The following is a 21,418-nucleotide window of genomic DNA, read 5'->3' as shown; positions in this document are numbered from 1 at the left end:
TGACCCATACCTCTCAAAGTTTCTTTGTGACCCTGACAGGCCTTTGTTTCTTTGCTTTGTGGTGAGAACACATATGCATAAAAATGACTCTAATTTCTCTCTCTCTCTCTTCTCTTTCTTTTTGGTGGAACTGGGCTTGAATTCAAAGCCTTTCACTCTTGCTTAGCTTTTTCATTTAAAGTTGGCACTCTATCATTTAAGCTACATATCCACTTCCAGCTTTTTGCTGGTTAATTTAAGATAAGCATCTGCCTGGCGTAGCACCATGATCCTCAGAACTCAGCTCCTGAGTAGCAAGGATTTCAGGAGGGAGCTACTGGTGCCTAGAGAAACACTGGTTCCCAAATCATAGCATTCTGCCACTTCAAATCTTACCCACCAGCAGTTTCATTTATCTGCTAGAGACTGTCAAATCAGAGATCAGTAGTTTTTTCAAAATGAATCCCATGTAGTTCTCTTAGGCCCTGGTCTAGAAGGAAGGTGACTAACTGTGTATTAAATATCATGTGGAACATTCCAGACCTAACCCTGCAGGACAGTGTCCCCACTAAAATCCCAACCTTGTATGTGACCCAGCCTGCCTTCTCCCTTGGTATTCTCACTGCAGCTTGTAGAAGCCTGGCAGAAATTTTTATTCCAGTCTTGGCTGGGCTGTGTCTAATCTCTGTATGAGCTACCATCAGGAAATGACATTGGTCTTACAGAAATTCAGTGGAATAAATAAACAGAATGTTGTACTCCGGTGGCTCACGTCTTTAATCATAGTTGTTCAGAAAGCTGAGGTCTGAGGATCATAGTTCAGAGCCAGCCTAGGCAGAAAGTCTATGAGGCTCTTATTTCCAACTAACCACCAAACAGCCAAAAATGGAGGTATGGCTCAAGTAGTAGAGCATCAGAAAAGCTAAGGGATAGTGCCCTGGCCCTGAGTTTAAGCCCATTACCTCACACACACACAAAAGAACTTCACCAAAGTAAACAAGTGGTCAAAGCCAGGGACAGGCATGGTGACCCATAGATTTGAATTAGTAGGTTTAAATCTGAAAAAGAATTTAAGGAAGTAGCTGAATACTTAAATACTATTGTGTTTAGTGTTTGGACCATTTGAGGGAAATTAAATATTTTAAAAATTAAATCAAGTGACATGAGAAAGGAGAAGCAACAACAACAAAAAAGAAACAATAGAAAGATCATCACTGTGTAAAGTAAAACATTTCCTTCTGAATTTCCTTTTTTTTCCCCACATGTAATTGGAGCTATCTCAGGTCTTTGTTTGTGTTTGTCCTAGACTTAGGACTTGAGCTTGGTATCTGCTTTCACTCATTGGCTGGATCCGCACAACCTGAGTCATGCCTCTAACCCTGCTATCTCTGGCTTGCTTTTTAAAAATTTCTTTTGGTCTGGTGCTGGGCATTGAGCCCAGGACATTATCCTTGCTAGGCACACACTTTGCCATTGAGCTACATCTCAGCCTTAGGTTTTTTTTAAGGTAATAGTTCTGAATGAAGGAGAAGCTAAATGGCTTGATTGCTCTATGTTTAATAATGAAAATTGTTCAAAGGATATTATTAACAAGAAAATGTGAGTCAAATGTTATCTTTTAACAATTGTCCCGCTTTCTGATCACTAGGTTCTGAAGATAAAATGTTTATGGCAGAGACAGTTTATGTAAGCTAGGATATAACTTGATCACTTGTTCTAATAGTCTCATGCAGTCTGCCTGCATCCACCTTAATTAGATATGTATTTAGCCATTAAGAAGATTTTCCCTCTCCATTTTTTGTTTTAATCTTATCATCTGTATAGGAATATTTTTCCAAAGCTCTATGGGAAAATGTATGCCTTTGTAACTCCAGAATTGTAAGAATCAAAATGAGTTATAAGAAAGAAAGTGGGTATTTTTAAATTTTTGTTTGTTTTCTTAGTGATATGGTACCAAGGTCACATTTATAAAACACAGAGTTCTACAGTTACAGCTGGGTGCTTCTTGTGAATATGTGTGTGTGTGTGTACATTTAAAAGCTTGGTATAAACCAGGCACTGGTGGCTCATGCCTATAATCCTAGCTACTCAGGAGGCTGAGATGTGAGGGTTACAATTTGAAGCCAGCCTGGGCAGTAAAGTCTGTAAGACTCTAATCTCCAATTAACCACCAAAATGCTGGAAGTGGAGTTGTGGCTCAAGTGATAGAGCGTTAGCCTTGAGTGAAAAAACTAAGAGACAACATCCAGGCCCTAGGAGCTCAAGACCCAGTACCAGCATGAAACAAAACCAGAAAAAGAAAAAAAAGGAACAGTATAGTAGCTAGTCTTTTCAAGTGTTCATGTGGTGAGAAGGGTTTTCACTGGTTTTCAAGAGTTCAAATGCCTTACTCAAAGTAGAATTATTTGTTACTGTACCTGTCTGGTTCTTTCTAGAAGTCCATCAGAGGCAGGAGCTACCAATGGCGCATCTAGAGATGGCTGCAAACCCTTTCTTGACAGCAATGGGGCTGCAGAGGACTCCTGTGCTTCCCTCACCATTTGGACTTCCCACTGTGGACAGGTATTTCTCTCCAGTATAGTTGCTTAGGATTGGGTTGAAATGGTGATCTAGAAATTGAGTCATCATTATGTTTTGGAATGTCATTGGCCCCAGAGTTGTTCTATGGCCCGTCTCAGTGAAATGCGGTGCAATAGTACAAGACACTGAGCCTTTTATCAGGACCGCTGCTATCAATTTCCTTTGGATTTGCTTGTCTTATTCACTTGGCCAACAATCAGCAAGCACTCGGAAGATGACAGAGTTGTCAAATGCAAACACTACTTTTTTAGTCTCCTAGAGCTTCCATAATAAAGCACCAAAGACCAGACTGCTGATATAACAAGACTTGGTCTCTCCAGTTCTGGAGGCTGGAAGCCCTAAGATGAAGTGCCTGGCTTCTAGGCTGGTAGACACATGTCCACTTTTTGTTCACACAGCCTTTCCTCTGAGTTCATGTGCAGAAAGACTTCTGGAGTCCTCCTCCTCTTCCTCTTCCTTCTCTTCTACCTTCTTCTTCCTTTTCCTCTTCTTTCTCTTCCTCCTCCTCCCCTCCCTCATTTCCCCCCCCCCTCCTTTTGCTCCTCCTCCTGCTTCTTCCTATTCTTCCTCCTCCTCCTCTTCCTCCCCTTCCCCCTCCCCCTCCTCTTCTACCTTCTTCTTCCTTTTCCTCTTCTTTCTCTTCCTCCTCTTCCTCTCCCTCAATCCCCTCCTCCTCTTCCTTTTGCTACTCCTCCTTTTGCTCCTCCTCCTTCTTCCTATTCTTCCTCCTCCTCCTCCTCCTCTTCCTCTTCCTCCCCTTCCCCCCTCTCCCTGCTCCTCCTCCTCCTCTTCCTCTTCTTTTTGTGCCTGTACTGAGGTTTGAACTCAGGTCCTAGACACTATTCCTTAGCTTTTTCATTCAAAGCTGATGCTCTACCACTTTAACCACATATCCTCTTCAAACATTTTGGTGGTTAATTGGAGATAAGAGTCTAATGGACTTTCCTGCCCTGGCTGGATTTGAACTTCAATCCTCAGATCTTAGTCTCCTGAGTAGCTAGGATTACAGGAGTGAGCCAGTCCTATAAGTCTGAGATTCTACCCTTAAGATCTCATTTAAAATTCATTGTTTTCTTAAAGGCAGTGTATTATCTCCAAATACAGACATATTGGAGGTTAAAGATTTAGCATGTTTTTAAGAGAAAGTAATTAAGTTATAACATTTGGGTACCCTAGGTTTCTAGTGATCAGTTTTTTTCCAATAACAATGAAATCATAAGAATTTTGTCTACATGCTCTAATATTACTCTATCTACCTCTCTTTGGAATATTTTGACATTCTTTTTGGTTGGTTTTGTTTTTAGTGGTACTAGGTTTTGAATTTAAATTCTTGCATTTGGTGGGGTACTAGGTTTTGAATTTAAATTCTTGCATTTGGTGGGCAAGTGCTCTGCCACTTGAGCCCTAAAATATTTTGACATTCTAAAAGGGAAATAAGACTCCCTGCTTGTTCTTGTCCCTGGAGAGTGAACAAGAAAGTTGGAGTCAATGAAGACCATTGAAATTTTGTCAATAAATTAATTATGTGCCCAGGTAGTCAATCATGGATCCTAGATAGAACACTATGTCCATTAAATAAGAACAGAATTTTCTGAAGAAGAGAATGTTGATTATAAGAAATCACAAAGTGTTTTTGATTTGATTTGATTTGATATTTTTCTGACACATCCTGCTTTTTATTTTTGTTTTGTTAACTGGGCCAGTCTTTCCTTCCTCCTCCTGATTCTTCTCACTGTATTTCCACTGAAACCAATATAAACTGCATATATTTATACTTCCATTTAGGAAGAGACAATAGAATCCTATATGACAATAGGAAATCTTACTGCCTAGCTGGGCACTGGTGGCTCATGCCTGTAATCCTAGCTACTCAGAAGGCTGAGATCTGATCATTGCAATTTGAAGCCAGCCCAGGAAAAAAAGTCCATGAGACTAAGTTAGCCCAAGTTAACAAAAAGTTAGCAAAAAGCTAGGAAGTGGAGCTATGACTCAAATGGTAGAGTACCAGCCTTAGAGTAACAGCTTTAACTAAGGGACTGTGCCCAGGCCCTGAGTTCAAGTCTCAGTACTGGCACACACAAAAATAATCTTACTGCCTTGGCAGTGGAACTTCTGTACAACTTTGGCTTCATTTGACCTATATTATATTTTTTTTTCTTCCCTCTAGAGATGCCTTGTCTTCTACCATAGCTTCCACAGACCCAAGGCAATTTTGCGTTCCTTCTCAATTCAGTTCTTCTGTTCTACCAAATGCAAATATGCCACATCTGTTGTCCAGTTGTGTCTACTCAGGTATGAGCATTAGATGTCTTTTGAGCTGTCATATGAACAGGATTTCATTGTCAATGGAGAGCTTTAGGCTTCTAGTTTCTGCAGTGGCCATCCAGGTTCATTCATATTATGGTGCCAACACTGTGCAATCAAGTGTGAGTTGCTTATCTCCTCGAAGCATCAATGTACTCATAATAAATGCAGAGTTGTATAATCTCAAAACAGCTGTTTGGGTAGTTAATACATCCTGGGCTGGGTTGGCTATAGCTCAGTAGCAGAGCATTTGACTTCCACTTGGCCCCATCTATGAGAGTGAGTACCCAGCAAGCACAGGCCACATGGGAAACTGAACCCCTCTGGTGGAGCAGGGAAGGCCAAAGGAGACAGATCTGGCCACAGATCATTGGTGGAAGTCCCTGGCAGCCAGACTACATGGCAGCCCCAGTAGTTAATTTGTCAGCAGACCAATGAGACAGTCACCTTGCTGACTGAGAGGGTCCCTTTTAGTGATGAAGGACCCAGAAATGGACAACATTTGGATATATAAGCAGGCAAGTCAACCACCTCTTCCAGGGACATGGACCAAGGCTTGCGCCTCGAATTCCAACCATATAGCAAAGGCAGGAAAGACCACAGACTGTTTCCAATTACTATTAGAAAGGTAGGAATAACATGAGGACATGTTTCAAAACTTGGGGTGTTAAGAAAGGAGTGGATTAGTATAGTTGAGCTGGCAATTAAGTTTGATTTCCCTTGGGAAAAAGAAAGAACTTGGAATGGGTTTGGTGAGTGAGTACATATTGCAGAGGGTCCTAAAATCCAGGAAATTGATATTGTGCCCTCTTGTATGGACTTCCCATCTAGGCTTTCCCTGACTCATGGGCAGTGCCCCCTGGATTAGGAATGGCATGTATGCCAGCTCTCTAAAGGGGATATCATGACATTAATGAACCATGAAAACCTAGAGCTTTAGGATTCAAGGATTTCTAGAGGCACCTCCTCTGACTCCTGAATTTTATGAATAACATGCCTCATTTCTAAAAAGATGCATTGTTTGTTTCAAGCTAGATTCCCAGTGGGAGTGTGTGTGTGTGTGTGTGTGTGTGTGTGTGTGTGTGTGTGTGTGTGTGCACGCGCGCGCACGTGTGCATGCATGCACACACAAGTATTGATACTTAAACAAAGGGTTTTGGACCCTCAATTGGTTTTCTTGTTCACAGCTAGCACCAAACCATTTGAGCCACATTTTCAATTCAGCATTTTGCTGGTTGATTGGAGATAGACTTTCCTTCCTGGGCTGTTTTTGTTGTTGTTTGTTTGTTATAATATTTTTGGGGAGTTGGTCATGGGGCTTGAACTCAGGGCTTAGGAGCTGTTCTTTTTCTTAAAGTTAGTGCTCTACCATGTTGAACTACAGTGCCACTTCCAGTTTTCTGGTGGTTAATTGGAGATAAGAGTCTCACAGACTTTCCTGCCCAGGCTGGCTTTGATCTGTCATCCTCAGATCTTAGTCTCCTGAGTAGCTAGGATTACAGGTGTGGTGCCCAGCTCTAGGCTAGTTTTGAATTACAGTCCACCAGATGTCAGTCTCCTGAGCAGCTAGGATAACAAGTGTGAGCCACCAGTACCTGGCCACTACAGGTAAATGACCTCTATTCCTAGGGTGCAAAGTGAGCATAGAGATAAGATTTTGCTGGGCTCTGGTGGCTCACGCCTGTAATCCTAGCTACTCAAGAGGCTGAGATCTGAGGAGCACAGTTCCAAGCCAGTCCAGGTAGAAAAGTCCCTGTAAGACTGTTATCTCCAACTAACCACTCCAAAGCTAGAAGTGGAGCTTTGGCTCAAAGTGGTAGAGCACTAGCCTTGAGCAAAAGAACTCAGGGACAGTGCCCAAGCCCTGAGTCCAAGCCCCATGACCGACTGAAAAAAAAAAATTTTAAAACAAATAGTTTGTCCTAAAGCTGCTCCTTATGGGGAAGAATATTTGCACATATAAAACTGTCATGGAGCAAAGTTGTATAGGGCAAATTCATCACTCTTGATTGCCCTGTGAGGTATTAGTGCAAATAAAAGTAAAGAATTAGAAAAATTTTAGTAATTTGACAGTATAATTTCATGTCTGTCAATTCTAATCATTTTGAGGTTGTGCTTATATTTGCCTATTTTAATTTCAATTTCCTAGAAATTATTCTGTTGCCCTTCAAAAATAAAATATTGCTCCCTGGTGGGTTTGAAAGATAAACAGAAACAAAAATATATAAAGACGGTCCTTCACTGCGGATGATTTGAAAAATACTAAGATGGTCTACTAGTGCATCAAGGGTCCAAAGGCAGGATAAACCAATACAGCATGAAATTACTAGGGAAGACTAGAACCTTGACACCGCGGGCAGAGGCCTACACTGCAGAGTGAGAGGGTCTTGCGTTCAAGGCCACCTTCTGCTACACAGAGCATTTGAGGCTAGTCAGACTATACTTTATCTTAAAACAATGAAAAAGACAAAATAGAGCAAAAGAAAAAAATAAAACAAAACAGTAAAAGATAGAGCCTTGCAAGGTGGCTGTGGCTTATGACTATAATCCTGGCTACTCAGGAGGCTAAGACCTGAGGATCTCAGTTCAAAACCAGCCTGGGAAGGAAAGCTCTTGAGACTCTTATCTCCAATTAAGCACAAGACAGACAAACAGACAGACAGACAGACAGGAAAGAAGGAAGGGAAGGGCAAGATAAGGCAAGGCAAGGCAAAGCAAGGCAAGGCAGGCAAGCTGGAGGTGGAGCTGTGGCTCTAGTAGTAGCAGAGCACTAGCCTTGAGCAAAAAGCTCAGGGACAGTGCCCAGATCTGAGTTCAAGCACTAGGACTGGCATACACACAGAAAAAAAGAGCCTTGAAATCTGTTGCTATTACTACTGTTCAGGGTATTTTGGAAGGCTGCGATGAACAAAAGGATATAATTGCTGTCTAACTCCATTGATAAACTATTCTGGAAAATGTATTTGGCCTGAGATATACTGAATAAGTCTACAGAGAACTTAATGTAATTGTATTTTATCTATTTAAATCCTTATTGTATTAATTTTTATACATTAAGACGCATTCTATTTTTTAAAAAGTCAACTAATGTTTTGAACAAAAGAAACACCAATTTTCACTTCAAAAGTGAAAGAGCAGGATAATGGGTAAAATGCTCAGATGGGAGAAATAAGGTCATGTAGCATGGTCTATTATGTAACAAACACATATAACTTGTAACGTTCTGTATACTGTAAGTTGTCAAGAAGGTAGATTTCAAATGTTTTCACTACAAAATAAGGATAAATGTGTGTCAGATATGTTAATTAGCTTGATTTAATCATTCCACAATGTATACATGTATCAGAATACCACTTTGTACACCATAAATGCATACAATTATATGAGAGGAAAAAAGACATACTGAAGATTTACAGAGCTTTTTTTTTTTTTTTTTTTTGGTCCGGTCATAGGCCCTGAACTCTGGGCCTGGGCGCTGTCCCTCAGCTCTTCAGCTCAAGGCTAGCACTCTACCACTTGAGCCACAGCGCCACTTCCGGCTTTTTTCTTTTTGCTTATGTGGTGCTGAGGAATCGAACCCAGGGCCTCAGGCTTGCAAGGCAAGCGCTCTACCACTGAGCCACCTTCCCATCCCCTACAGAGCTATTTTTTAAAACTTAAAGTTTAGCAGGGAAATCTCACCAATCATAAGGCTACCAATTCAAGAAAAGAACCAAAAGTTTAGTCCAATACCAATGGCTTACACCTGTAATCCTAAGTACTCAGGAGGCTGAGATCTGAGCACTGTTGTTCACAGCCAGCCTAGACTGACAAATCCATGAAACTTTATTTTCAATTGACCAGAAAAAAGCCAGAACTGAAGGAATAGCTCTGGGGGTAGAGCAACAGCTGAAAGTGAGATCACATGGTCCTGAGTTCAAGCCCCAGTACAGTGTATGCGTGCACGTGCATGCACACACACACAGCCCTAAGTTATCTAGCATTTACCATGCTTCCTTCCAAGTCAGTCTATGATCCTGAGCATCAATAACTTGATATCATTTCCAACACTGTGCTTTTCTGGCAGGTTGATGTTGTTACTGTGTTTTAAATAATTTTATGATCTTCAAATGCATGATTTTAATTTGTTTGTGGGATGGCATGGTGGTTTTCTTGTTTAAGGTTGGAGCATTTTACCACCTGATTCAATAAAGGCAGTGACCAGAAGAAATGAAATGATTCAGAGGCATCATATTGCCAGGTAATGTAATGCTGTTGTCTTACTAATTTTCTATGTGTATAGGTAGATATGTGTGTGAATATATTTTCTTGTATTACATATGTAATGTTTTATATATTATACATTATATAATGTAATGCATATTACATAAATAAATAAATATATATGATATATGAATACATACATACACATATTCGTACATGCCCTAATTGCTTATAGAGAGTATTTTCGCAGGTTCCAAAAAGAAAACATGCAAACATTTTTAGACTGGTAAATGATAAAAGCAAGATTCAAAGCCACATTGTGCAGCTAAGCATGGTCTTAGCCTACATATATGACCTTAGTTCTGCCCAAAGATAGGATCCATGTTTGCCAACGCCACTTCAGACTATATCAGCCGATCCCAGACATCACATCAGCTCAACAGTGGCCTTCCCCTATGGCCAGGAAGAGAAAGAAAAGCATAGCAGTAGTGACTAGGGTATGGCTTCATGGAGAGAGAAGGTCATTTTCACTGTACCCTAAGGAGTCATAGTGAAGACCAATAAGCAAAAACCAGTAAGTCTCCCTTTCCTGCTTTCCCTTGACACTTGGATTAATTTATTACCATTTAGACTGTTATTGGTTAATTGCCTTTTGGGGCCCACTAAGAGGATATTGTAGGGTAAAACAGAATCTCTTCCTGGTGCCTTAGTTTTTTTTTGGAGAATTTATATCTGGCAAAAAGCTACCTTGTGCCTTTTGCCCACACCCCTGCGAAATCTGCCCCAGGTAGGCTGGGAAGGTGGCTCAGTGGTAGAGTGCTTGCCTCACATGCATGAGGCCCTGGTTTCGATTCCTCCAAAGAAACAGAAAAAGGTGGAAGTGGCGCTGTGGCTCAAGTGGTAGAGCGCTAGCCTTGACCTGAAGAGCTGAAGGACAGCACCCAGGCCCAGAGTTCAAGCCCCAGGAATGATCCAGAAAAAAAAAAATCTGCCTCAGGTATATGAGGGAACTCTGTTTATTGCTGTGGGATTTCCATGGGGAGATGGTAAAAAACATATTGCTTTGTTTTTAGGGATGAAATGGAAATGTATGCTATCTATCAGCAAAGGAGAATGGGAAAAGTGAATCCCAGAAAACCAATGGGCCTTGGGACGCCCTATCTCTATGGGCCCAGCGGCCCAGCCCCCTACCATGGTAGGCCCATGCTGCCTGCCAGGGACCTGCATTTTCACAGAAGTGCCATGAGAAACCCCACGCTGGTGGCAAGCAGACATCCCTTTATAGAGAGCTGGGAGCAGAAGTGTCAACTCAGAAGAGGTACAGGGAATCCGAAACCTCTAGACAGCCATATGGAAAACTCCAAAAGCCAAGCAGAAGGAAATATCCCAATCCAGACACGTGCGATTCCCTTTGAACAAGAGGAGTATGAAAAAGACCCAGAAATTGAAATATGCCTTAATCAGAAGTCAGGTGAAACCGAAGGGAAGCCAACCACAGCTGCGGACTGCCGCTGTGGAGACGGCCAGCCGAGCCACAGAAAACCCTGGGCAGCCCCTGCTGTACTTCTACACACAGAGGCCAGCGACGCGGGGGAAAGCAAGCCTTCTGAGCAGGCGCTGGAAGCCTTTGCTGAGAAGGGTGGAATTTGTGCTCCAGTTTCTCCCCTGTCTCTACCAGGTGAGTGCCCAGGGGTCAAAGGCCAACTTTCCTAATGACAGGTCATCAAATTCTCACCTCTTCACACAAGAAACTGTAACCACCATCCCTCTTTTTCTCCATCCCTCATTTTCTTAATCCTGCTTAAAATAACCTGTTCTTGAAGTCACTTCCTTAGACCACTTGTAAGAAGCCATACTAGTGACACTAATTGCTATTTAATATTGTTACCTGAGTAGAGATCTCTCAAAAAGGTCTGAGGTGGGTATATGGTAATACAGGGAAGCTACTAGAACTTTTTTTTTTCTTTCTTGTTGGTTGTAGGGGCTTGAACTCTGGGCCTGGGCACTGCCCCTCATCTCTTTAGCTCAAGGCCAGTGCTCTACCACTTGAGCCATAGCGCCACTTCCGGTTTTCTGGTGGCTAACTAGAGATGAGTCTCACAGACTTTCCTGCCCAGGTTGGCTTTGAACCACAATCCTCAGATCTCAACCTCCTGAGTAGCTAGGATTATAGGCGTGAACTACCGGCACCCGGCTACTAGAACTTTTATGAAAAATCTTAAAAATCTTAATTTCTTTAACAAAAAACTAAGGGGTGGGCTGGGAATATGGCTTAGTAATAGAGTGCTTGCCTATCATGCATGAAGCCCTAGGTTCAATTCCTCAGTACTACATAAACAGAAAAGGCCAGAAGTGGAGCTGTGGCTCAAGCGGTAGAGTGCTTCCCTTGAGCAAAAGAAGCTCAGGGACAGTGCCCAGGCCCTAAGGTTAAGCTCTAGGATAGCAAAACCACCATCAACAAAAAACTAAGAGGCTTTTTGCTCAAAAGTATATAGATATTTTCCTTATGCCTAAAAGTAGAAAACTAGGCAATTAAACAAGAATCTTCATGTTTAGAGGCATGGTTGCTGTGATTCTGTTTCATTGAAAACTGTTAGCATGCTACCACTAAAAGTAGCATTAAAGTTCTCTAGAAAAACATTTAATTTGCTTCTCTTGTGCTGGTACTGGGATTTGAACTGAGGGCCTTGTGTTCTTACGTAGTGTTTTTTGCTTGTTTTTGTTTTCATTTTTGTTTTTTGCTGGAGCCCTGTAACCCTAGCCACTTGAGAGGCTGATATCTGAAGATCAATGCTCATACCTGGGCAGGGAAGTCAGTGAGACTTGTATCTCTCATTAACCAGCACAGAGTTAGAAGTTGGGCTGTACATCAAGTGGTAGAGCTCCAGTGTTTAGCAAAAAAAGCTAAGGGACAGCACCTAGGACCTGAATTCAAGCCAGAGTACTTGCACACAAAAAATAAATAACAGATCACTCTGTAAAGATTCACACAACGAAAACCTGTGTTCTAAGCTTCCTCCTTTTCTGTGAAATTTTATACAATAGTGTGATTGCCTCTCATTTTAAAGGAGCACATGCACAGATTACAACTGGAGAAAATATGTCTTTGGACGAAGATATTCAGACGTGGACGGTGGATGATGTACACAACTTCATTAGAAACCTGCCAGGTTGTTCAGACTATGCCCAGGTGACTTAATAGTTAAGTTTTCTCATGAAATCAGAACATCTTGGAACATATACCCTGCATAATGAGTTTTGTCAAACTGGCACATTGACCTGAGAGAGGAGGCCTTGCTAATTTCCCCTCTTTTAGGTCATTGTATCCCTCTAACCAGAGAAGGGCCTCTGATTGGTGGATGTGGGTAATGCGGCCAGTGTTAGGGGCAGTCCCAGCTGGAAAAGTCAGTGTATGGCCTTAGTTTCTGTCTAATCAAGATTCCTGAGAAGTAAGCGTTCCTCCAATTAGGAGGAGGGTCAGCATGCACGAAGAATGGGAAAGCCTGCTACATTTTTTTTCATGCATGTAGCCAAGTTTTTGAAGTACAGATTCTGCACCAGAACTTTGAGAATATCTATCGTAAATGAAATATATACTTCAGCTGGGTGCCAGTAGCTCACAGCTATTCAGGAGACTGAGATCTGAGGATCACAGTTTAAAGCCAGCCTGGGCAGGAAAGTCCATGAGACTCTTATCTCCAATTACCCACCAGAGAACCGGAAATGGTGCTGTGGCTCAAGTGGTAGAACGCTAGCCTTGAGCTGAAGAGCTGAGGGACAGCGCCCAGGCCCAGAGTGCAAGCCTCACAATTGACAAAAAAAAAAAAAAAAAAAAGGAAGGAATGAAGGAAGGGAAGAAAGGAGGGAGGGAGGAAGGGAAAGAAAAAGATACTCTTGTTACTCAAAGGGGCAAGTAAGTCTCTAGGTCTGAAAAATAGGAAACACACTGCTTTTGTTATTTTAATGCATTTATTTTACTTTTGTGGTCCTGGTGATGGAACCCAGGGCCTTGTATGTAGTAAGCAAGTGATCTACCAGTGAGCCAGCCCCTGTGCTATTTTTAAATTCTACATTTGTACTATGTATGAAAATGAACACATACATAATTCCATCTGGTTTTTTGATACTTTTAAAAGTTTAGATGAACTGTCAAGGCAGATGGATTAGATTAAAAATTATCCTCATTTATGTGATAAAAAAAATATCATGGCTTGTAAATTGTTGTGGTTTCTTTTTTTCTTTTATTGAGTGTAGGGCTTGAATTCTAGGCCTAGGTGCTGTCCCTCAGCTCTTCAGCTCAAGGCTAGTGCTCTACCACTTGAGCCACAGCACCATTTCCGGTTTTCTGGTGGTTTATTTGGGAGATAAGAATCTCATGACTTTCCTGCCTGGGCTGGCTTTGAACCATGATCCTCAGATCTCAGCCTCCTGAGTAGCTAGGATTATAGGCGTGAGCCACTGACGCCAGCATGGCTTGTAAGTTTTTGAAGCTTATATCAATAGTACATATTCATGTGTTTTGTTTACTTTCTTTTTTCTTTTCCTTTTCCTTTTTTTTTTTTGTGCTGATTCTAGGGCTTGGACTTCAGGGCCTGGGCATTGTTCTTAGCTTTTTCACTCAAGGCTGGTGCTCTACCACTTGAGCCACAGTTCTTGCTTTTTACTGATTAATTGGAGATAAGAGTTTCATGACCTTTCCTCCCCAGGTTGGCTTTGAACCTCGATCTTCAGATCTCAGCTTCCTGAATAGCTAGGATTACATACTTGAGCCACTTGGGCCTTGCAATAACACACTTTCAAACAATTTTTTTAAGCATTGAAGAGTGCCTCATGCTGGTAGATGCTAATGCTCAATACATGTTAAACTCATCACTTACATAACCAATAAAGTGTGGACCAGTCAGCCAAGTGAGGTAAGCAAAAACACCAAGAAGTCTTCCCTATCTTGCTTTAAACAGGAGAGGGACATGAAAATATAACAGTGGAACCTGTTGAAATTACATTAAGAAGTGGAAGAAAGGAAGTGGCGCTGTGGCTCAAGTGGTAGAGCACTAGCCTTGAGCTGAAGAGCTGAGGGACAGCTCCAAGGCCCAGAGTTCTAGCCCCACGACTGACAAAAAAAAAGTGGAAGAAAGGCTGGGAGTGTGGTGGAGTGGGTGAATTAGATTAGGATACAGCATGTATATATGGAAATATCACAATAAACCCCAGTGGTAACAGCTGAAATAAGTTAATTAAAAATGAGGGAAAATATGAAGAGAAGATATAAGGGCAAAAGGAAAATTAAGGGGGGAAAAAAGGCTGAGCAGTGGTGGCTTATGACTGTAATCCTAGCTATTCAAGAGGCTGAGATCCAGAGGATCACAGTTCCAAGCCAGCCTGGGCAGAAAAGTCCACACTTCAAGTAGTGAAGTGTCCGCTATGGGAAAGCAAGCTGAAGGAGCTCAAGACCCTGAGTTCAAGAGCCAGGACTGGCAAAAATAACAACAACAACAAAACATAGTAGAGGGAAGCCAAGCATGGCAGCTTGGCTCACACCTATAATCCCAGCAGGAGACCATAGTTCTAGGCATCTCTGGGAAAGTTAGTAAAACCTCACCTCAACCAATAAGTTGAGCATGGAGGTACACGTCTGTCATTCCAGTTACTCTGTAGAGTAGGTAGGAGGATTACAATCCAAGGCCCATCATGGGAAAAAAAATGCAAGATATTACCTGAAAAAAAATCTTGTGCCAAAAAAGTCTGGGGGCATGGCTCAAGTGGTAAAGCACTCATCTAGCCTGTGGAAAGCCCAGAGCTCAGAACCCCAGTGACTACCACAAATAAACTGATTGCTAGATAAATAGATAGATAATAGATGACAGACAGATGCGACTTTGCTTCCATTAGTCAGGACAGTAGGAGATTATGTCCGTTTTTAGGTTTGTAGTTCAAACTTTGAAAGAATTCTCGTCTACTGGTTTCATCCTTTGTCTTTTCTTTGTAAATTAGGAAACAGTCTGATCTTGAAAATAAGGCAGAATGCTCTGGGATCCAAAGTTTGAGGAGGGCAAGGAAGACTTAAAATAGAAAGCAAGCCCCGAGTGAACATGGAAAGCTTGCTGGGCAGGTGAAATTTGGACAGCACAACCCTGTGGTCCTACCATCTGTCCTAGATCTGTGCACCTGCGCCTCCCCTGCCGTGGGAAGAAAAGAGGGCACCATGGAATTCACTACGGAGTCTGGCACCTCGATCTTCCCCATCTCTGCCTCCCACGTAGCTGGGAGGACGGTATACTTGAGCCTTAGGCTCCCAGCAGCCCCTCTTCTTTTCATGCCACATCGATGTCAGTAACGATGCTGCATCTGTCCATATGAGAGATGGCATTCATGGCACCTTTTAGCCATGTCCTTTTATTCAAGAGTACTTCTCCATTTGTTCATTTATCTAGCAATGTTTACTGTCTATCATACACCATATACCATAGTGCCTTAGGGGAACTTAAGGAGTCAATAAGACCTCAAATAATAACTGGGCCAGGTTATAATCGAGTCCTATAAACAGAGACTTATAGTCTACTCCAAAGGTTATGAAAAATGTGCCACTGGGGCACAGAATAGTGAGCAACTAAAACTAGAAAGTTTCCTAAATGTCTACGTCATCCTCTAGCAGTCCTAATGTTTCCTACAGCACTGAAATATCTATATAAAGAATAAGAACTTTAAAAAAATATAGCCGGGCAACCAGTGACTGACTCATGCCTATAATCCTAACTACTCAGGAGGCCGAGATCTGAGGATCATAGTTCAAAGCCAGCCTGGACAGAAAATCCCCAGAGACTCTTTCTCTACAATTAACCACCAAAAAGTCAGAAGTGGTGCCGTGGCTCAAGTAGGAGAACCTGAAAAAAGCTAAGGGACAGCGCCCAGGCCCTGAGTTCTAGTCAGGGGAGGAGGGAGAAAAAGAAAAAAGTACATTTGGGGCAAATCTAACACACACCTTTTGTATATCATCAGGTGTTTAAAGATCATGCAATCGATGGAGAAACCTTACCATTACTCACAGAAGAGCATCTTCGAGGCACTCTGGGCCTGAAGCTAGGCCCAGCACTCAAGATTCAGTCTCAGGTATGGTGATGTCACGTGACTTCATGGCGTGACACTTAAGGAAAGTATGTTACTTTTATGCTGCTATCACAAAAATGATACTTTTGAAGCATGTTTGTTAGATTTTCTCCTGGTGTGACTGTAAACTAGGGATACGACAGAAGAAACAAGAGCTTCTGGGTGGTAGGAGCATCATGGTCCTTGGTTGGGCAATAACCACAGGTGTGCTGGTAAATATTCACAAATTAAGTCACTCTGACAATAGCCCAGGGCCAGTGGTCACGCCTGTACATGGAGCTGCTTAGGAGGCTGAGAACTGGAGGACTGAGAGTCAAAGCCAGGCCAGGCAGTAAAGTTCGTGAGACTCCATCTCCAAAATAACTATGAAAATGCTAGACTGGAGGCATGGTTCAAGTGGTAGAAAGCCAGCTGAGCAAACAAGCTGAGCAAGTTTGATGCCCTGAGTTCAAATTCTAGTACTAGCAGGGGCTGAGGGAGTGGGGTAAAAACAAGAACCCTAATGAATAGCATTTGCCAGTGCCTATGACATCAATTACTTCTAACTGATAATCCCCTAATGCTACTGATAAGGGCATGGGAAGAGCACAAGTTACTCTCCCATTAGGTATATCATGTCTCAGATGCAAATAACCTGAAGGGCATGGATACTCATAAATAATGATGATAATAATAATATTAATGTTAAGTTGGGTACAAAGGACTAAAAAGTGATGTACATTTTAGTATTACTTTCATTGCCAATAGAATTAGTTTAATTGTGAGTATATTTACGTTTTCATGATGGCATGTTTCACAATTGGCTTGCCAACTTCCCAAAATGTGATCATTGTCTTTTGTGTGCTGGAGCCAGATGCCTCCAGTCCATCCCTTCCTCCCACCCCGCTGCTGTCTCCTGGAGAAAGCCACCATCATCTGCCTTGGAGTCCTGGGTGTACCTCCTGATGCTCTCCTTGCCTCTGTTCTTGCCACCATAGTGTATTCACAAAAACAGAGAAAAAAAAATAAGTGGTCCTTTTTCCACATAAGGCAGATCAGGTCACTCTGTTCTCAAAACCCTGCAACAGCTTCCTATTTCTTGCTTAAAAACATTTATTTATTCATTTATTTTTGCTGGTTTGGGGCCTTGAACTTAGGACTTCACACACTAGCTTAGCTTTTTTCTCACCCAGGGCTGGCATACTATCACCTGAGCCATACTTCCATTCCCAGCTTTCTTTCTTTTTGTCAGTCATGGGGCTTGAACTCTGGGCCAGGGCACTGTCCCTGAGCTCTTCAGCTCAAGGCCAGTGCTCTACCACTTGAGAGCCACAGCACCACTTCGGGTTTCATGGTGGTTAATTGGAGATAAGAGTATCACAGGCTTTCCTGCTTGAGCTGGCTTTGAACTGCAGTCCTCAGATCTCAGCCTCCTGAGTAGCTAGGATTAGAGGCGAGAGCCACCATTATCTGGCCACTCCCAGCTTTTTGGTAGGTAATTGGAGATAAGCATTTCTCAGATTTGTCTGCCCAGATAGGCTTTGACCTGGGCTTTTCAGTCTTAGCCTCCTGAGTAGTTAGGATTACAGAGGTGAGCCACTGGTACCTGGCTTCCATTTTCTTCGGAGCCAAAGTCCTCTACCATCAGTGTTCTTCACTACCTACCATCATTCTGGCCTTCTGACCTCACCTTCTCCTTTGTCTGCTTCAATATCTCTGCCGTCACTTAGCCTGGCTGCTCAAATGCTTCAGGCATGCTCTGGGCCCAGTCTTTCCACACTGGCTCTTCTTTCTTTCTGGAATACTCTCCCCCTCCCTCACCTTGCTCCCAGTGAATTCATTCTTGGCTTCCTTACCTCCAACTTTACTTAAATATTTTTCACTGAAGCTTGTCCATTCCTTATACATATTCTTGGTGTCTCTTCCTTTTCCCACATAACACTATTGCCTTCAACCATCCGTGTCAGCTATGTATTTAATGTTCATTATTTATTGCTGTTTTCTCCCTACCTCCATTAGACCATAAGCACCAGGAGATTAGGGACCTCTATCTCTTTAGTGGACTGATGTATCCCCCCAAATGCAAGTCCCATCATAGGTTAATTATTTCCCAGTGCTAGTGGCTCATACCTGTTATCCTAGATACTCAGAAGACTGCAATCTAAAGATCAAGTTCAAAACCATCCTGGGAAGAAGTCCATGAGCCTTGCTAATTAATCACCAAAAAAATTAATCATCAAAAAATTAATCACCAAAAAGCCAGAAGTAGAGCTGTGGTTCAAGTGATAGAGTGCTAGCCTTGAACAAAAATGCTCAGGGACAGGGCTCAGGCCTTGAGTTTAAGCCCCAGGACCAGCCCAAAAGAAGGATCAATATTTTTTTCCTTTTTTTTTGTCAGTTGTGGGGCTGGGCCTTGAGTGCTGTTCTTGAGCTCTTTGGCTCAAGGTGAGCACTCTACCACTTGAGCCACAGCACCACTTCTGGTTTTCTGGTGGTTTATTGGAGATAAAAGTCTCATGGATTTTTCCTGCCCAGGCTGGTTTTGAACCGTGATCCTCAGATTTCAGCCTCCTGTGTAACTAGGATTACAGGTGTGAGCCACCGGTGCCCAGCTCAATAATTATTTTTTAAAGGAATGACCTTCATAAAAGTGAAACCAGAAAGCAGCAACTAATTTGTCCCATAGTTTATGCAAGATGCAACCTATTTACACCATAAATGTGTATGACAGGAACTAAGATTTCAGAACCTCCTGTTCTTATTTTTCTAAAAGGACTTTAGGGTAAAAACTTCTTTCTAGCTGGGCCCCAGTGGCTCATGTGTATAATTCTAGTTACTCAGGAGGCTGAAAGCTGAGGGCTGCAGTTCAAACTTAGCCTGGGCAGGAAAGTCAGTGAGATTTTTATCTCCAATTAACCACCAAAAAGCCAGAAGTGGTGGTTTGGCTCAAGTTTGTAGAGTGTTAACTTTGAGCAAAAAAGCTCAAGGATAGTGCTTAGGCCCTAAGTTCAAGCCCCAGTAATGGTGTGTGAGCACACACAAACAGTACTTTCTAAGGTAAACACTTTATTGCTTCCGTTGGTATTCTTTTATTATATTTTTAAATCTTTGAATCATTTAAGAGACAGTAAAGTTACAAATATAATACAGAGAATTCACCCATCTTGTGAAATGTGACACAATTGTCAATATTAAGAAATTAATTAATTTTTAAGTGATTTCTTTGTCTTTAATGAGGGCTACATCTAATGGCATAATTACAAGGACAGTTCATGGGTGCTGGTTTTGTTTTGTTATTTTCTCAAATTGAGTATTCTTTGACCTCAATTTATGGCTCATTTGGAGGCTCTCCTCTGATAGTACCCACCTTCAGGAAGTCCAACTGAGCAATTACAGTCCAGGCACCATCTGCCAGGATGATGGGCAGAGTCCCCAGAGATGCTGGGGGAAGAGAGGAGGGGAGGCACGTTGATGGCAGTCATCAATCAAACAGGACAGGCATAGGTTACTTGGGAACTGAGATATCAGACGTGTTAAGTTCCAGATGGTGAACAGGCAGGAATTCATCGCTGAAACAGGCAGAGGTTCATCGCTGGATAAGCTAGCAAGGTCTCCAATCTCCAAGCTGGAGATGGGTGGCAAAACCTGCTTATAGCAAGAATGGGCAAGAAGAAAGATGCCCCCAGGCACACTCAGGGCATGGAATAGGGGGAGTGAACCTAGGGTAAAATCACCACAAGGGCAGATGAACTACGGCAGAACCAGGTAGGGAAATTGGAAAACCAGTCCCACCATTGTAAACACTTTTACTCTAATAGAAGTCCACAATGCCAAGCGTAGTGGCACATGTCTCTAATCCCAACTATTCTGGAGGCAGAGGCAAGAAAATAGTTATCACTTAATGAAACGGCATCTCCCTGCCTGGTAAAGGTGGGGAGATGCTATCTCAAAACCAAAATAAAAAACAAACGAGCTCAGTACATGGCTCAAGGGGTACAGCTCTTGTGTGATGTGTACAAGGCCTGGATTTGATCCCCAGTTGTGGGAAGAGCAGAGCTTACTATATCCGAGTGATATGGTAACTCCTGGATCCTTCATCTCTGTGTGCTCACAGAATGAATCCACAGACAAAGAGGGAGATGTAAAATGGCAAAGATTTATAGAGGGAAAAAAGATAAGCTGAGCTCCCCTTAGATAGGAGGAGTCTTAAGGGAAGGTGTGTTGTGCAGGGATTAATAAGGTGTCTCTGGAGGAATGATATGAGACTCTCAAGATCATTGGACTGCCTGGGGCCCTATCAATCCCCAGATCCAATCAGAGCCTGCACAGAGCTTTCCAAGTCTCCTACAGCCATTCTGATTGGGTGCCCCATGACTCACCTCTGGAGTCTAATCAGTTTACATTTCAAGTGTAAGTCTTCTAGGGACAGAAGGTCATGACGGGATGCCCAAGGGCCCTCAAGCTCAGCTGCTTGAGGCCATGGTCATGTGATGTCTAGGGTCTGCACACAGGACCATTCAAGGCCATGGTAAGGGATGTAGAACCTCTAGGGACGGGGCCTTTGCCCAAATCATCTAGCCAGACTCTTGCTCTCCTCTTACAGAGTCGTGACCCCACCTGAATATAGATTCTCCACATTTGAAATTACCTTAGCCTAGCTGCCTGTGCTCAAGGAGGACTATTGAAAGAAACTTAATTCCTGTGATTGTTTTATCTTCAAAGGTGTCTCAGCTCGTGGAAAGTGCCCTGCTCAAGAAAATGCCCTCCCTTCCTAGCCATAGGAGACAGGCATTTGCTCAACCAGCAGATCCATCTTGTCTTGTGGATTTTAATTCCTGGAATGATCCATTGAGCACTCCTTCTCCCCAGGATATAATGATTCCTAAAAGAATTGAGATAGACAATATGAGAAGTTAAAGCAGGTTCTCATGGAGCAAGAACAGTCATCACTTGTTTTCCAGAGTCTAAGATGTTATCAAGGGATGTCAGAGTTTCCCAGGACAGATGGAGGGTAGGAGGGAAGGAAAGCTGGCCTTTCTGGATCTGTCTTGGGGAACTTGCCTCACTTCCTGTGAGGGCGGAAGTGACCTATTCATCAGGGGCTGGAAAGTTGCCCTTGGAAGAAGAAGCTACAGGCAAAGGTTCCTGTGAGGAAATCTCTGAAGAAGCAGACATTTCTTCATCCCTTTCCTCGCTTCATCTCCTCCAGCCCTGATGGAGAAGAAAAGTTTAAGATCCAGAGGAGGTAGAAGATCAAGGGGAGAGTGGA

At 42.6% G+C, this 21,418-nt stretch overlaps 1 protein-coding gene across 1 annotated transcript; it reads left to right on the top strand.

Annotated features, from left to right (window-relative positions):
• Positions 1-2,440: 2,440 nt before the first annotated feature.
• Samd7 (sterile alpha motif domain containing 7) lies at positions 2,441-21,066 on the top strand. Its single transcript, XM_042678925.1, has 7 exons — positions 2,441-2,541; positions 4,727-4,851; positions 9,025-9,103; positions 10,140-10,744; positions 12,135-12,256; positions 16,063-16,173; positions 20,872-21,066. The coding sequence occupies exons 1-7, from the start codon at positions 2,441-2,443 to the stop codon at positions 21,064-21,066; spliced, it is 1,338 nt and encodes a 445-aa protein (XP_042534859.1).
• Positions 21,067-21,418: the final 352 nt, after the last annotated feature.

Source organism: Dipodomys spectabilis, unplaced genomic scaffold (genome assembly GCF_019054845.1).
Source record: "Dipodomys spectabilis isolate Male_0828 unplaced genomic scaffold, ASM1905484v1 ptg000050l, whole genome shotgun sequence".
NCBI classification, from domain to species: Eukaryota; Metazoa; Chordata; class Mammalia; order Rodentia; family Heteromyidae; genus Dipodomys; species Dipodomys spectabilis.
The sequence above is the reverse complement of the archived record's forward strand: the minus strand, read 5'-3'. Positions and strand labels throughout refer to the sequence as shown.

Bases quoted from the DNA above. Each gene is read 5' to 3' on its own strand.
- Samd7 (XM_042678925.1), top strand. From the start codon at position 2,441: ATGGCGCATCTAGAGATGGCTGCAAACCCTTTCTTGACAGCAATGGGG. The intron at 2,542-4,726 runs GTATTTCTCTCC...TCTTCCCTCTAG, and splicing joins GGACTTCCCACTGTGGACAG to AGATGCCTTGTCTTCTACCA. The intron at 9,104-10,139 runs GTAATGTAATGC...CTTTGTTTTTAG, and splicing joins CAGAGGCATCATATTGCCAG to GGATGAAATGGAAATGTATG.